We start from the raw sequence: 18,329 nt of genomic DNA on the forward strand, positions 1-18,329 counted from the left end.
GTAAGAGCATACCTCACAATGGGGTGTAAGCTGTACTGCTGGGGTGTAAGAGGCCCCCAAAATTTCCCATTGACTTATAATGGGGCAGGAAACATGCCCATAAAAGGGAATAAAAGCGTCCCAGATGGTATATCTTCACTTTAGAGTGTCTTAGAGACATGGGGGTGGTCTCATTTTACTCAAGCATCCAATCAGTCTCTTAGGATCACCCCAGAGCTATTAAGCCACGCCCCTAGCAACAATTTTGGGTACCCTAGCAACATCTCCCATAGACTACCATTATAAAAAGCCCAGATGGATATCTTTGCACCAGAGTGTCAAAGAGACATAGGGGTGGGCTCATTTTACTCAGGCATCCAATCAGTCTCTTAGGATTCTTATTGAGGTATTAAGCCACGCCCCTAGCAACAAAATATGAAGACCCTAGCAACATAATAAACAAAGCCTTATATCTCTGGATCTGAACATCGTAGAGACACAGGGGTTGGACCGTTTTACTTGTGGCTTGAAGTGTGATCATTATGGGATGCCAATTTTCTCCCTAGCAACCAAACTTAGTACCCTAGCAACGGAATAACAAAGCCTCATATCGCTGCATCAGAACATTGTAGAGACACGGGGGTTGGACCGTTTTACTTGTGGCTTGAAGTGTGATCATTATGGGATGCCAATTTTCTCCCTAGCAACCAAACTTAGTACCCTAGTAACGGAATAAACAAAGCCTTATATCTCCGCATCAGAACATTGTAGAGACACGGGGGTTGGACCGTTTTACTTGTGGCTTGAAGGGTGATCATTATGGGATGCCAATTTTCTCCCTAGCAACCAAACTTAGTACCCTAGCAACGCAATAAATGTTAGCTTCATGCTAGCTTCCTGCTAATCATGCTAGCTTCATGCTAGCTTCATGCTAATCATGCTAACATCATGCTAGCTTCCTGCTAATCATGCTAGCTTCATAATAGCTTCATGCTAATCATGCTAACATCATGCTAGCTTCCTGCTAATCATGCTAACTTCATGCTAGCTTCATGCTAATCATGCTAACTTCATGCTAGCTTCATGCTAATCATGCTAACATCATGCTAGCTTCATGCTAATCATGCTAGCATCATGCTAGCTTCATGCTAATCATGCTAGCATCATGCTAGCTTCATGTTAATCATGCTAGCATCATGCTAGCTTCATGCTAATCATGCTAGCATCATGCTAGCTTCATGCTAATCATGCTAGCAGCATGCTAGCTTCATGCTAATCATGCTAACATCAAGCTAGCTTCATGCTAATCATGCTAGCATCATGCTAGCTTCATGCTAATCATGCTAACATCATGCTAGCTTCATGCTAATCATGCTAGCATCATGCTAGCTTCATGCTAATCATGCTAACTTCATGCTAATCATGCTAGCATCATGCTAGCTTCATGCTAATCATGCTAGCAACAAGCTAGCTTCATGCTAATCATGCTAGCATCATGCTAGCTTCATGCTAATCATGCTAACATCATGCTAGCTTCATGGTAAATCATGCTACCTTCATACTTAAACATACTAACAGCCAGATAGCCTACTAAACTAAACTTATGTCAAACCGTTTTAAACGTTCAGGCTACGCTTTCTCAAGCCAACATAAAGTTTGTCTTCAAACTTTACCATCTAGTTGAAACAATACAGAGCTAAATAAGACAGACATGAAGAGTGTTATATAAGTTATATTTTGAACCATCAATCTAATTTATCGATCTAATCTTCATTTGTAATATGTCATCATCTTGAAAAATCTATAAACCTTTTTCAAGTTGTTTATGTTTTCCTTTGCTGTCTGTGTTTGTGGTGTTTCAAACCAGAAAATGCAAGCAGTTCAGAGGAGTTAGTGAGCCAGTGTCCAGGTTATTGAAAGTCGAAGCGCTAGTGTTTTCTCTCGTGAATGAATGTGGAAAGGGGAGCAGCCTGTGTTATTCTGCCTTTAGCAAGAAGCAGGTTTTAAGAAGTCAGATCAGTTTTCTCTTGCTCCAGAATTGTAAAAAGTAAAAGGTTCGAACTTTATATTATTTGAATTGCAAACACCTAAAAATTTGTAAGTTATTTCAACTTAAATTTTTTATCTTAAAGTATTTTTCACTTATATAAGTACCAATTGAAGTGTTTATTTAAGTTGATCCAGCTATTCACTTTTTTTCTGTGTAAGCAGGATTTTTCTCAATAGAAAGTGGGAAACAGAGAATATGGCTAAATTACACTTATAATTGTGGTACTGAATATCAGTATGATTATCAGTCTTCATAACATAGTAAGCGAGGAAGAAAAACTTGTATATGATGTTTGTTATGTTTTTTATTTTTTTAATAAAGGTATTGTGTATAGTGAGTGAGTCCCCTTTTATATATAACCTTGTTCACACCTCTTTGTGAAATTGTGAAAGTTTTGCTCAAACAATTCAAGGCCAATGCTGAATCATTTGATGAATCACTTTGGCTCTTTAATTGTGATTCAAGTGCAGCAAATTTAAGTGTTATTTAGCAGAAATTAAAAATCTTTAACGGTTTAATTTTACATTGCTTTTAAGGACATCATTATCTGGCATAAGCAATTAAGTCATTTTAATGCATTATTGTGCAATACAAATATTGGGTATCATTGGTGTAAAAGGGTGATCCAAGTTCACTCTACCAATTTAATTACTCAGTAAATGGCACATCTTAGTAAATGTTTTTTTAGGAAGCATATCTGACATAACAGTAAATGCTCAAAATTAAAACTCACAGCAACCCTGTTACTCTAAACGATTCAAGTCCAAGAAAAACACAGCCTTGAGGTCATGAATACTGAAAAAGAGGAACACAAGTGGATGTGTCTTCCTCCAGGCCTGTGCACATCTGTGTCTGCCGCGTCGCATCTCCACCATGATGTGGCGGTGGTGAAAGCGACAACCACTAGACAATAGTGGCACTATCCCAGGGTGCAGTGTAGTGTGGGAACAGGCACTGGCTAATGGAAGTGTGCCCTTGTTTCCCGTCTGTATTTTTTTCCTGTTGTCTCACAGCGAGCGACTGGCTGGGTGCTGGGCTAAGGGAGAGCAGTGCAGAGCATGAATTATGCAAAGCTGTCAAAGCAAGCTATCGTCTGTGGCGGCGGCCACACTAAAGCTCAGAATGGAAAGGGTGGGGGACTGCGATGGAGGAAGCGGGTACTGCATATTTCGTGATATGTGCACTTAGTATCCTGGAACGAACTTTAGCAGCTGGTTGCCGACTGTGGTGAGAGATTGAAAGATTTGGACAGGAATGAAGGGAGGATCCCAGACACAGAGGAATGAAGTAATGGGAGGAGGACACTGCTGATGCAGACATAGAAATTGTTTCAATTACACTTGATTTTATTCAATTTAAATCTCATGCATTCTAATAAGATGCTTACGCTGAAAAATAGTTTTGCTACTGTCAACCAGGCACCAAGTGATAATATCTGATTTAGCCTATCCTCACCCTTTACTGTGTGTCAAATGGTGGGTGCTCATTTAATTCTTAATCTTAATGTAAAGCATTATAATATTTATGATTGTAAAGTTCTATATCATCATTGTTATAAATAAAAAATGTATCTGCCATAAATTTTAACAACAGCACTGTGCCATCTGGGCTACTCTGTTGTAAAGAGAGTTTTCACAGACTACTACGGAGAATTTATTATGTACACAGTATTAAATAATGAGCAGGATTACTCACTGTCTACGAGGTGAAACCATGCCATTAATGAATACCAAGTTTTCAAGAATTTGGGCAGAGAACTTACTGCAAGTTACTTTACTGGATGCATTTTGTCTGCAGAAACCCTCTCCCATGAGGCAACTCATTTGGAGTGATGTATGATTTGACCCATTCTTAAGTTGCATCTGGTAAATATATAAATAAGTGGTTGCCACTGTTTATATTAATTGTGTGTGCTATTCTCTAGGTCTCACCATGCCTTGCTTGCTATTTTAAATGTAAAAGAAAAATAGTCGTGCCATCTAAATAAATATACAAAAGATGTTCAAAAGTTCAGAGACTAATAAACAATTTAAAACTTTACTAAAAGCTATGAAAAAAACAAAAAGGGCTTTGGAAAGTTTAAATTTAAACAGTAAATGTCTTTAAATGTGCCAAATAATGATAAACAAACTGTATTGAGTTGGACTCTTTAGGGATGTGGTGGTGTAGAAGTTTTCCCACTGATTTATAAACTTTTACCCCTGGTTACACAGACAAAACTTAACATTAATACTAGAACAAATGTTCGAGCTGTCTCATATGAAAATAACTTGCACCGACATATCTTAAAATATGCCAATGTCATTGATTTGTAATAAAATATATGCCAGTTGCATCTTTTTCAAAGGCATGATTAAAAGTAAATCTTAATTTAACTTAGGTCTAGTCCTGGCTTTAGCTCAGCTTTTTCTGTGAAACCACTTCTTTATGTGAAGGCCAATTGAGCTTAAATTTTATTATCTTACGTAATCGATTATTATAAATTTGATTGATTAGTTGTTGCCCTAATATTAGGTGCTTAAACTTTTCAATGTTTTGTCTCTTTAAGCATCTTTATTTTTTTACTTGTTTTTCACATTTATTATTATATTTTTTTCTCTAATTTAATCTTTGTCAGACGATGTGACTTTGAATCTCGTAAGAAACATGTCAGACTATACAGTACTGCACAATCAATCATCGCTTGCTTTGAGAAGGTGGAACTAGCAGCTGACTGCTGTAAACAAGAGTGTATATTATATTGAGAGTCATATACTGTGACATACTATACAAGATGAAAAGAGCCTTGTGTCTCGACACCCATTGCCGTATACAAATCACCCCAATATTCTACAACAAATGGATTGTGCCAAAATCAGAGAAGTAACTGGATATTGCTGAAATGTGGTCTCTCAAAAAATTTAGCCTTATTTCTATACCAGAACAGTCAAGCATGTAGAATAATTAGTGAAAGCAAGACTAACCTAATTTAAGCAAATAATGCCCATTTTCCCAGTTACGACAATCCTAGGTAAAGTCTCGATCGTCTTCGTGATTGAACTGATTATCTTATCAGAATTTCCTGCGTGAAGACTATGAATCTGCTCGGAAGCACGTCGCTGCTGCTCCGTTCACAAATATTTAACATGTTTGATAAAAAAAACAGCAAAAAAAAAAACCCCTATCAAAAATCTTGTTGTGTGAGGACAAACACACATACGCTTTAGATTGTCTTGTGAAACGAAACAATACCCAATCAGAAAGCGAGCTGATGAAAGATGAAACCAAAACAACTACATGGCACAACAGACATCAGAGATGTTTACATCAGAGATGTAAAAAAGCAGTCCATTGTATTAATGTAATTTCTTTATGCCCGTTGTTCGGCATGTTTGTTTATTGTGAAATCACTTTTGGCTGCAAGAAACATTGCGAGATCTCCGCGAGACTTCCTGTGGTCAATCTGATGGTGCATGGTGTACTGTCATGACCACATAATGGCGGTCCACACACCATAAGAACAGCACGCGCCTTCATCATGTTTGTGGTCTCTCACATTTTTAAAATCTGATAAGATTTAAAATATCTTTTGGTGTGGCCCTAGCTTTACACTCAAAAAAATTTTAAGGTTGTAATTTATCCTATGCTAGGTTGTTTCAACCCAAAATATTGGGTTGGTTTAACTCATTGTTGTGTAAAATAGAAACATCTTTGTTAATTTAACCCAGTGGCTGGGTTCATACGTTTTGACCCAACGCTGTGTTGAAAATGACATTTTTTAGAATGTAATTAGATTTTTTTTAATGAATGCAATAAAATTATGAAAATTTTAATAAAACAATTAGCCTTATTCGGCCTAATCAGTGACAATTAAAGTGTAGTATGAATATGATGGTTGTGCCATAGATTAGGAGAGTTTATACAGTAGTTATAAGAGTAAAAAGAAATGAACAGGTTTGAGCATATAAAGCTTGATATAGGATGGATATAGGGACGAAGAAAAATTATAAAGGAATTTAAATGAAGATATGAAGTTGAATGTACATCATCTGGAACATCTGGATGGAAGTATTGGGCTTGTCAGTTGACAGTGCAGTGATGATCATTATTTATGGAGTATGGGGTCAAAGGTGGAATCCGATATCTACGGCTAGTCCCAATGAAATGTAATTACCGAACAAAGAGACTTGCTATAGATGTGCACTTTCAGCCGCCAGACCCACACTCACACCATCTGTAGAATACCCAATGTGCATTGGTAAGAAAGATGGGTCATGAAGGTTGCCACCAATTTATTTATCCATGGGTGACTGCACTGGTTCAAAGTCATGATGCCTTATCCAGCTGTTCTCTGGATTATTGTGAATTCTTAGGTGCACACAAATGCACCTTTTCAGGAGCATCATTAGAATAATTCAAAAACTCTTAATCCATATTAATAAGTTAGCTATTGTTGCTATAAAGCTATAGCTATAAAGTTGGTTAGATTTATTTTTGGTAACTCCTAAAATTGTATAGTATGCTCAAGTTAACATGCTTGTAATACTCAGCACAACACCGGATGTTATAAAATTTTGTATTCTAAGCACTGTTGACATTTACTGTGAGGTTATCGGAGGAATTGGAGAACTGCTGTCGTTTTTATTTGAAAACGTAAAATTTAAATTGCTATATTTGCTTCTCATTTTGCTGATTATTATTGCAGTCTGTTGTTTTTGTTTCTAAATGGTAAACCCCAGGGTCATAGCCACATTTTTATCCTCACTTATCTTTAGTTATACCAGCTGTCTGGGCATCTGATTTAGCAAAGCCATTGGCATTAGATCATTGTAAGCGTGATATAGTCCAATGACATCTCTTTGCCTGGTCGTCTTTTTGCTATATGGTTCCCACTGGTCCCCCATTTGCTCACTGCTGAGTCTTTGCTTTTCAATGGTCCCATGTTTCAGTGTCCATCTGAGCATGATATGACCACTAGAGGACTACTTTGATTTATATTCCTGCTTCCAGTCATGCACATCACATTTAAACAAGTATAAGTGGATGATTTGTATATTAGCTGGGACCATGATTTTAGGTGTCCTTGATTCTTTCTAAAGAAGGACTGCGTTAAGACCAATTTTAAGATTTTTCAGGGCTGAACCACTATGTCTGCCTCATTTGCCCCTTGGCTAATCTAAATTGATCTGAATACAGGGCTGTGTTACCCGAGGACAACTCAGTGGGTGCTGTCCAATACAATGAAGGATAGAAGTTTCTGATGGTCTCTTCAGTTGGCCCAGTGTACCTTTGTGCAATTTCACATTCACAGTAGAGACTAAAATGCTCTAAAGAAAAGTTAATTAGATTTAATTTATCATACTGAAATAATGTCTATTAAAATGTGGCTCACTTACTCTTTCTGACAGGAACATTTTGATACAAGCTCACCATTTATTTTACCCTAATCATATCCCATTACTGTGGCTATGTGCAGTAATGCTGACGTAGTCTCTTTTCTTTTCTATGTTTCATCGTTCTCATTGTCTCTTATACAGCTTTAAACTGACAGTGGGGACTCTAAGCAGATGTGTTCTCTACTTGTTTTTTTGTGTTGACTACTTTACTAGATAAGATAAAAAGACATTCTAGAAGAAATCCTGAAATATCCTCAAACTCACACACCAGTGAAACTCAATTAATCCCCTGGAGCTTTATTGAATGGTTTTGGCACACACCAAGCAGGGAACCTAATGAAGAATTACAAGTGTGTTTGAATCTCACAAGATAAAAGCAAGTCAATGAACGCGAACATTTTGAGAATCAGTGTTTTTTGGTATAGTTTCTGCTACACAATCCAAATTGCTAATATTTTAATTAGTTTTGTAAGGTTCCATTCATTTGTGATTTACACTTGCCTCTTGAATTTGACATCTTTTTAAGTTAGGCAAAACAAGAGTCTGTATTTGTATGTAATTTTCTTTTTAATAGTTTTATAATTGTATGATGAGGTTCATAGCCAGACCAACACCTTTATTAAAGTAAGAAGGTATTTAAGAATTATGAGTCAGGGCTCAAGACTGCCACCAAATGGGGGCATTTTGCCACCAAAATTTGAGAGTGTGCCACTGAATTTTACATCCAGTTGCACATGTGCGACCAGTAAATTTGACCTTTTTTTGTGATATGACACTGAATTTGAAAACTGCACATTGTACTTTCTGTATCTATCATTAAAGTTTTTATTAGTAATACAGTGGAAATTAGTAGAAATGTGAATATTTGGATAGCATGTTGATTAACAGTGTGTGCCCCTAAATTTTCTGGTTGTGCCACTAAAATTTTCAGTTGGGGGCCACTGTACTCCTAGTGAAAAAAGTTAGTCTGGAGCCCTGTGAGTACAAACTGTTGTTAGCCATCCTTTTTATTGAATAAATTCACTTCTATGGCTCTACAAGAACCTTGATGAACTAAGCAGAAGTGATTAATATTTCAGAATCCTTTATAAACACAAGCACACTTGCTGGCATATGTGGTTTACGGCATCATGTATATTGAGGGTGTCATGATTTCGATTTTAAAAAATTTGAAATGAATTCACAACCTCGAACTTCAAATTAAAAATGGAATCGTCGATGCTGCCACGCCCCCATGTCACATCCGGTCGGCTTGCCAAGCAAAAAAAAAAACATGTGTTGAGTGCTGCGAGTCAACCTCCTCTAACTTCGCTAGCTACAGCCAGTTAAAAGATAGCATGGCAGATGCAGGAGACACCACACGAGCTGCTCTTTACATGGGAAACAAAAAACAGCATGCACCTTCAGCTGAACTCAATCAGAGCATGTGCCCATTGGGGTATAGTCTCACAATCTCTTATTGGGGTATCTCACAATCTCGTCTGACGGTAATAAAAGCGCATTTTTAAGGTGCAAAGTACTGCCAGATGTTCATCTGACAGGAAGTTTCGTTTTATCAGGTATGTGCGTGTACCATATTTTTCCACTGGCCGCACGACTAACATGGCAGGGCATCTCCAGGTTCAAGGTCAGGTATTATACTTCATAAAAGTCTAGTCTAAAAATGGCATAGCAACCTGTTCTTTCAAAAAAAAATTGAGAATCGAATCCAACCGTGACCTTAGAATTGAGAATGTAATCTAATCGAGGATTTGGAGAATCGTAACACCCCTAATGTATATACAACCTTTCTGTTTAGGAAAAGGAATTATATTATGCAAATACCAATTTGTGTCCTCATTAACCCCATAGCCACAAATATATATTTGCTTAAATTCATCAATCTTATTTAAAATACTTATTTTCTTGTTCTCTTTCATCCGGACTCTCTGAATAGGTGCAACTGGTTGAAAGAGGTGCAGAGAAAGACTGACCACTATTAAAAAACAGAAGCAGGAAAGAGAGAAGTAAAGAAGAGGACGTACAGGGGAGACACAGCATGAATGTAGCATGGAGGTGAAGGAGCGCCGGCCTTACTGCTCCCTCTCCCGGAGCAGGAGAGAGCGAGGGAGAGACGGAGAGAGGGAAGGAGATAAAGAAGAGGGGGAGGGCTACAGGGAGGGTCCCGGCAACCGTCGTAACGCAGCCTCATCTTCAGTTGTTACCCAGAAGTCTTATAGCTCCAGTGAGACTCTGAAGGCTTTTGATCAGCACCCTTCCACCCAGGGGCTTTATGGGCATCGCATGCCAGACATGGTGCCAAGGGACGTGGAGGAATACAGAGCTCCAGGTAAGCATACTTAAACATTCAGCATACACACTCTAAAATCCTCCAGGCTTTACTTTATGCTAAAGTTAACTTGGTTGTGATTTTTTTAAATAAACAAGTTTAAAATATTCAAAATATCTGTTATAAAAAGCTTTTAAAAATATTTTATTGGAGAACGTATCAGCATGTACAAAGAGCTAGATTTTTTAATGGAATTGAGTAGTGAATAGCATAGTAAATACTGTAAGTTCACAAAGCACTAATGTGACCCAACTTCACCTTAAGTTGTAACCCAAACATGAGCTAAATCTTTAGATTTACCTCACGCTTAGTCTTACTGTACCAAAAATAAATCCTTGCACTGTCTTAAACTGTCATCAATGTATGTCTGTGGAAAATAATGTAATTTTATGATTTTATGGCTAAGAATGCTTTGACCATGAATAATCAGAATTTTTTTAATCAAATAAACCTGAAAATGTTATCTATATAAATGAATACCCAATAATAATTACATGTGATTATATATGTAATTTATTCATAATATATTAAACAATAATATTTTGTGCATACGGCTTGTAAAATTTTACTGTATATAGATAGGCCAGGCCAATAAATTTACAATGAAATGATGTTGTGCTGGTTTGTCAAAAACAGTTGTATATCCCTGAATGTTAGTATTTAATAAATTGTAGTTTTATTGAAAACAGATGTTTAAATAAGGTGAAGACCAAATCTAAATAAGCATTAAACTAATTAAACTTTAATTGTTTGGTTATCAAAAAGCTGTTATTTACAGGACTAAAAACATTTAAATCAGTATGCTCTTATTTGTCATTTGTATTCAGGTTGGAAATACGGGTTACCCTTATTCTTAAATAAAGATTTATTTCAACCTCAGCAGATGTCTGATTATTCAAAAAGTCCTCAAACTATTCTTTAAATATTTTATTTTAGCCCTGGTTTAGCACTTTTTAAGTAGAAGGGTAGGATACTGCTCATTTAAATTTAATTTCATTAGAAATACACTTAGTTGGTTAATTGTGCTTTAAAGTGTGCTTCATAACCTCAGGCTGTTACACTTAAGGGGACGTCTTTAATGAGTAACTGGGTTTGCCCGATCGTACAAAAAGTGACTAAGGAAGATATAGAGATGTTTTTGTGAAACAAATGTTCTACCATTTGATTTTAATCACAGCCTGGCTAAATAATGGCATTTCGCCCTGCATTGTTTATCACAGGCTGTAGTCTTGAAATACAAAACGTGCCATCATGCAGTTTTTCATATCAGCACTTGCCCTTGAGTTATTTTGCTCTGTATGTATCTTGAGTGTACTCATTAATGAAATTTCAGTTTATTCATTTTTATGTGTCACCTACTCTGTTGCCTTTAGTCATAAAGCATTCAGCCTACGTTAGCATGTAGGTAGAAGAATATGGCTTCAAAAGTAAAATGAAAATGGTGGTTGTGAGTCTCAAGGTGAATTTCAATCTTAAGTGGAATAGTTTCTATTTTGTGCAGTGTAGTAAATTCTCTTTTTTTGTGTGTTGGGAGATGTAGAGCTAAAATACACTCAAATTTAGCTGAACAGAAAGAATTTGGAAAGAAGTTTGTTTTTTAATTAAAGGGGTAATGATGTATTAAGGTACAAATAATAAAACCTGCAAAAATAATAAATTAATTATGAATTAATTAATTAATTATTAAATTACTTTGTTTGAAAATGACAAGATATACATGTTCAGGTATTAAACAGACTATTTTTTTTAACTATGAGTAAAGTTTAATCAGGATATTATGATTCTGTTTTATTAAGGATTTATATTTCTGAATAGATATGTTTATATGCTAAAAGCAAATTATATCCTTATCTCCAAATTATTCAGACACATTGTATTTTTATTCAAATGTATACACAATTGTGTCATCACTTTGTGTTTTGTTTTGACAGGAAAATCTATCAGAGTTTTGTTTTGAAATATATTTCAGTATCATTATAAAACGATACAAATTAAGAATTCAAAAATAAAAGTAGCATGTGTGTATTATTTAATGTGTTTTTCATATATATATTTTAACTTTCTTTACTAATAAGAAAGCAAAAAACACATGTAAAACATTCTTGAAAAGTGTGAAAGAAGAGTCACATACAGAGCTTCCGAGACATGAACTTGAAAAGTAAAACTGTTGTTGAGTATACAATGCAGACATTTAGGAACACACCAGAGACATTTAAATACAGCTGAATGTGCTAAAAAATGTTTTCTTTTGTATTATGTGTTCCTTTAATTCTGCAGGTCAGAGTCTCTCTCTGAGGCAGCTTGGAATATGCGGCCCTGCCCCTCGCCGTGGTCTAAGTTTCTGTGCCGAGACTGGACTCAGTCACCACACACAGCACAGCGGAGCAGACCATATCCAGAATGCAGGGGGCATTTCTCCAGACTGCGCCATGCTTTGGGTTAAGTCACATGGACGGGACTCACAGCTTTCCAGTCGCTCCAACTCTGCTTTAACCCTCACAGACACAGAACAGGACAATAAATCAGACCAGGAGAATGGTGAGTCCACCTTATTTTCAAGTATTTGTACATTGAGGGAAACTCACCCAGGATAAATGCTTCTGTTAAAAGTGAGAAAATACCCAAGAGAAATTCACAAAAAAGTCACCTTGAGTCATTCAAGGGCGGGGATGTAATTGGCTAGAGGTAACAATTGGTGGCCAATGACTGGTTGAGATGACAATATTAATGGGCCGACTGGTTATGTTTGCACCCTTAGGGGCGCGGTGGGAGTTGTAGGCATTTCAGAGAAAATAACAATTTCCTGGAGCATATGAGCAAACGGTGGAGAGCTGCTAGACACTTCCTCTGGGTGTGTGGTGAATCGCAGATGGCTTTGTTAAAATCACTCGTATCTGTCTGCGTTCCCTGCGGTTCATGGGCTCGTGAACAAACGCTGCACTGGATGAAGAGGGGCCTGCTGGTTTGAAGTGCAAATTGGTCTGCGTAGAAACCTTAATGCCTTATGGACTAGGAAATTGTCTATGTATGAAATATAGGCTGTGCATCTCAAGCATACATCTGTATTTTAATTTGATTATTTTTTTTTTCGAAAATGCTTTTTCCTGGGGTTAGTGCAGTCGAATGCATCGGACGAGGTTTATTTACTTTTGTTGTGATGCATGTATGTGTTTTTGCGTTCAAAGGGAAAATGAATGGCTCAGACTGTGCCAGGAAATCACATTTACATTTTGATATATTAAGTGAATTATTGCAGGCACATGCAAGATTAGTTGAAAAAAATAAAACTAATGTTAAAATGTTTTTGAATTTCTGACAGAATGGATGCTTCTTAAAAATATTACAGTACTTGAAACCGAGGAAAGATAAAATGACAACTCTTACGTCGCTGAATGTAGGCTTAATATTTCTAATGGAGGGTCTGTGGTGTCTCATGTCAACATTCGCTTCATTGATCAAAGTAAACCGCATCTGAACTGCACACACTCTATTTATATGTCACATTAGACAGTATTTACTGCGGCTACCTCCTCATTTGGTCTGATATAGTGCTTAATATAATAACTGAATTTATTTGTGAGGAATTTCAGCTGTAAAAAGAGCACAATTTGTCATATGCACATTTGTGACTAAAGAAACAACCAAGCTATGTACTGTAAATGTATTGATTCAGTCTATAAATGTGCAGAATCCTAGGCTACATGTACCTTTAAGATACCTGTGTGTTTTTTTGACTTTGAGACTTTGTCCATACAAGTCAAAATATAATAATGTAGCCGAGAGTGGGCTGTCTGCTTTACAGCGTTCCATTAAGAGAATGAGGTCAAGTTTTTTAGCACAGTCGTTCAGCTTAACTTATTCTCAAACTCTCTCCTCAGTCCTCTTTAGACTGCTATATGGGAAACATATTAAAGCTATGTGATATCACTGGCTCTGTTTTATAAGTACCCTGACTTCTCTACAGTGATTTGTCCCTATTATATAAAGTGGTTTTGATTATTTATTAGTCAGTCTGGTGTTAAAATATATTAGGCTCTGCGTCCTGTTTTTTAGCTGAGCACTTTGGTTAGGATGATCCTTCTGTTTTGTTTATCAGTCATTATACGATGTACTGGTCGGTTAGTGTGATATTTGTCCCGCCCCTTCTCCATTGTGATTGGAAGACTGAGTAAATTGTGACATTAAAGATCCCAGCGTTTCACCCAAAACATTTTTTAACTTTTTAAAAGAAACCCTCAGCGCCTTGCCGGCTGCTGCGGTTTTTTATGCTGCACTTCCATTATAAACAACTAAAAAATACCCTGGACTCAGGAAAAATGCTTATGTGGACCACGGGCCTTATGTTTTTGTTTTCATCAACAATTAGTCTTTTTAAAGATAAATCGAATTCACAATATAGATAGTCTAGCCTGCTGTTCTAGGCATCTACTTGTGAGGAATTATTAATGCAAATGAATGTATACTGTTTGATTTACAGACTAACTGCTACACTTTTAAAGGCCTGGGATGAGTTTCCACAGAGACCTCATTGAGGCTGGCTGTAAATTGTTCAGAGACGTGTCTTTGGCAACTCAAATAGGGCACTGCTTATTTAGTGCAGGATTGTGCATTTTTTAATCATTCCCACAAGCTCAATGCTCATAATGTAGGAAAATCATGCAAACAATTATACACTAAAACATAAGCTAGAGGTGTAATATTAATGCATTTATTTACTCTACCACTAATCATTACGAGTAAAACTGTGATACTACTGTATTCTCTCTGGCAAAACTAGGTTATAACTAGATTAACTAGATTAGATCATTATAATCAACTAAGCTGTCTACACTGCATGCTGTGTCATTTTGTGCTGCAGTCACTTGTGCTGCATAGATGCTTTGTCTTAATATGGATGATTTTCTACTATACAGCATATAGTGTAGTATAAAAAAGGTAAGCAAGAAATACCTTGATGATCTACTGCCTCCACCAAGATTTTTTGGTATGCATTGGATTGACGCTTTTCTATCCCCAGGGTTTTTTTGGAGGCGGCCTCCTCCACAATATTTTGTGCCACCTTCGTCTGTTGACAGGTGTCTTTGTTATTTGTCTTCAAAGAAATCACGAAAAATCTTTGAACTCTCTGGATTGTCATTTGTAAGTGCAGTTGCAGCATTTGGCCACTTGGGTGGCGCTGTTTCGTTATCAGCGTAGTTTGCGCTGACTAAACTTACTAATTAAACTACTAAGATGTATATTAGGAGCTTTATTTGCTATATTTCATTGATGTTATACACATCTCAATATTACGGCAAATTTTCTTGCGGGAAATTGTTCGGTGGTTGAACATCGAAATCAGGTTGGCTATCTCACACAACCACAACATGACCAGTAATGACTTGAAAACTAATGATCCATTTGAACTGAATCGTTTTAATGAACAGTTAAAACAATTCAGTCACTAAGTGAATCAATCAGAGCTAAATGAATCAATCCGAAATCACTGGTGAATGGCGAAACAGAGGACATGAAAAAAACTTTTTTTTTGACTTATTAGTAAGACTTAGCTTGAATAATGCTAATTGAAGTTAATGCTATTTATCTACAAAAAACATTTAGTTTTGACTGACATGAAAACATTCATATCATAGCAATAATAGAGTCCAGAGCTACTTGCTACTTAGACTGTAATGGTTAAAAGGACAAGTACAGTATCATTTCATATGATTTTAAATATTATTATGCAACTACAATTATTAGATAAAGCAAAGATTAGGATCTTAATACAGATGTTTATTATATAAAGCAGTGAAGGCAGTAAAAATAGTTTTCTTTGCCAAAAGTGGAGAAAAAAGGATGACAGCATTAGTAACAGATGATGTCTATGACCATGTACATCAGCTATCACTAAAGACTGCAAAACTAGACAAAAAATACAAAAAAGTACAGGTATGCTATAGAATTTACAATGAACAGCAATACACAAAATATACACAGAATATACTTTAAATAAGATACACAAAATATGCACACTGCACAACGGTCAAGAATGCAGGATGTACTGTCACAGTATGCAATTTCAGTCACAGGTATGGTGTTATAAAGCAAAAAATTTGAAATAAAAGCAGCTGTGGCTAATGCTCTCCAAGCTGCTTCATTGCAGAGTATGAAGGGCTACTTAACACAGCCTACTTCATCATCCTCATATATATACACACCTGTTGCATTCCTCTTATCCATCTCTTTAGTATACTGTCTGAATATACGGGAATTTTCTCTGCTTTGTGTCTGTCAGTTTTGGGTTTGTTTAGACTTATATACGTTGATTATGCATCATAACTGATTTAGTGTTATGGCCCCCTTTTCGGATTTTGTCTTTTGACATTTACAATGTGTTATGTCATCTAATGTTAATACATTCTGTCCGCTTCTATATTTGTATAACTGTTGAGAATATTACATTTACCTTGTTGTAAAGTCATCGAAAAGAAAACAAAAAAAAAGGGCCATAATGTAGGCTACTGTATACTACATGTATGTTGCTAATACATCATATGAAAAAAATTGAAAGGCTTATTTAATAGTACTCATATATTAAATAGTATTTTTTCTTTACCCATACTTCTATTCCCGTTTTTACTGTAAAACTGCTTTGATACAATGCAATATTATGAAAAGCAATATTATAACAAGTGTATATGTTTCATTTGAATAAAATTAAATGTAAATATTGAGATTTGTGCATGACATCATATGTTTTGTTAAAACATCTGGATGTCTAGTCTTTGGACTGCATTACTCAAATGTAAATAATAAATGTCAGTCATATAAAGCATTTAAGGGAAAGGGAAATCCCTCTGTTTTCAGACATGAATTTCAGGCCCTGCAGTGAGTCACATATCAAAATTTGATGTCACTTAGGATGATCCATTTTTAGTCCAGTGCTTGAAGAGATAGCATATTTTGTGGTGGCTCAGAGACTGTATAGACAAGACTGCTTTCAACATGGGTAATGAAACAGTATTCCAGAGAACCTACTGTAAGTTAGATTAGTTTTAAAAGATGTTACAAGTGAATATGTACAGTTGTGTTTTATGTAAGCTTTAATTGGATGTTTGCATGAGAACGCGTTCCTCTTAGATATTAATTGAAAAATAATTGTTCATACAGTACAGTATTTTATAAAGGTGTTAAAACTATTTTAGATCTGTTATATTTTATACCAGGAATATAAAAAGTTGAACATGTAATATCTTTTGTTTCTAAATAAAAAATATTTTATCAGATGAGACAAATCAATAGGGCTGCACGGTTAATGGAACACACACACACAAAAAAAGAAATATCACAATCCCGATTAAAACACCTACATGATCTCATTTCTAAATTATAACATTTCGTCTGTCTTATTAAACCTTAGACAGAAATTAAACCGAAACATTGAAATATGCGTCAGAGAATGCTGTTATCATGTAATGGGGGAATATTAAAGAGTGGGTCGCAACGAAAATTGTTTATTGGTTCACTCATTAAAACGATGCAATTAAAGAGCAGATGAAGCTCTCATTGACGTGTTCATTGTGCTTTGCTTTCCCGAATTTACAAGTAACGTGGATGAAGCTCATGTTGTTGCGTTCAAGCAGTGCATTCATACTGGCTGCGTGTGTTGCGGCAGTCTGTCTGTATACTGCAAATACAAGTAGTTTGCTTTACTTTATTTGCAAACTGTAATAAAATTAACAACCAAGTAAGCCTTTTTAAAATGCTTATTTTTTATTGCTTTGTTTCAAGAAATGAAAGGAAAATGAAAACCATTTAAAATTGATTATACTGGTCCAGAGTAGGTGGGTCCTTGGTTTGAAAAAGTTTGGGAAATCCTGATGTTTTTAAGTTTCAAGCAGCTATTTTCAACCACACAGTATCCTTATTATTTCTTTCCGCATTATATACAGTATTCAAAATATTTAAATTATTACTATAGTACTGGAATAATAATTTATAGTTTAAATATACAGTCTACGATCGAGGGCACCTTCTTTCACCCAGTAAAAAAAAACCATATATTTATTAGTGAGTCATTGAATCTTTCAGATTTACAAAAAAAATAAGATTTTTAAAGAGATTGCTACAGTAATTTTTTGTTCAGAACCTCTAGTAAATTATTTAATTTTTGGTATTCAGAATCGTGGGAGAATCCTGATCTTTATTTGAAACTAAAAAGATTGTGATTCTCATTTTTTCCAGAATTGTGCAGCCCTACCAATCAACATGCTTGAAGATATATTTGTGACTTAGTGAACATTGAGACTACTATAAAGGGAATTATTTAGTGTTAGAGCATTACTTATTAAACAAACCTCCCAATCCCTTTCAAAAACATTTGTACAATAGCATGTATCACCCAGGTTTTGCTGGTAAAACTTTTCTCCCTTAAGGGAACTTTAACTAATTTGTATTCCTGTAAGGAATGTTACAAACCTCCACAGTCTGGCCAAGTAAGACGTTGTGACAAAAGTCATCACAGTGAACAAAAGTTAGAGAAGCTCTTCGTTTGGCCAGGAAATAGCCTGAAAACCCAGCTGCCCCCTGCTTTTGTCTGGTCTGGTCGCTATTA

At 35.9% G+C, this 18,329-nt stretch overlaps 1 protein-coding gene across 2 annotated transcripts in view; it reads left to right on the top strand.

Moving 5' to 3' along the window:
• The window catches only part of LOC135757980 (teneurin-3), a 146,404-nt gene that overhangs the window by 14,429 nt on the left and 113,646 nt on the right, over positions 1 to 18,329 (top strand). For both annotated transcript variants that reach the window (XM_065272774.2, XM_065272788.2), the window contains exons 2-3: positions 9,341 to 9,733; positions 12,011 to 12,271. In XM_065272774.2, coding sequence (XP_065128846.1) covers positions 9,454 to 9,733; positions 12,011 to 12,271 — 541 coding nt within the window. In that variant the 5' untranslated portion in view covers positions 9,341 to 9,453. The remainder of the gene's footprint in view (positions 1 to 9,340; positions 9,734 to 12,010; positions 12,272 to 18,329) is intronic.

The sequence above is a fragment of the Paramisgurnus dabryanus genome, chromosome 16, assembly GCF_030506205.2.
Source record: "Paramisgurnus dabryanus chromosome 16, PD_genome_1.1, whole genome shotgun sequence".
Taxonomy (NCBI): domain Eukaryota; kingdom Metazoa; phylum Chordata; class Actinopteri; order Cypriniformes; family Cobitidae; genus Paramisgurnus; species Paramisgurnus dabryanus.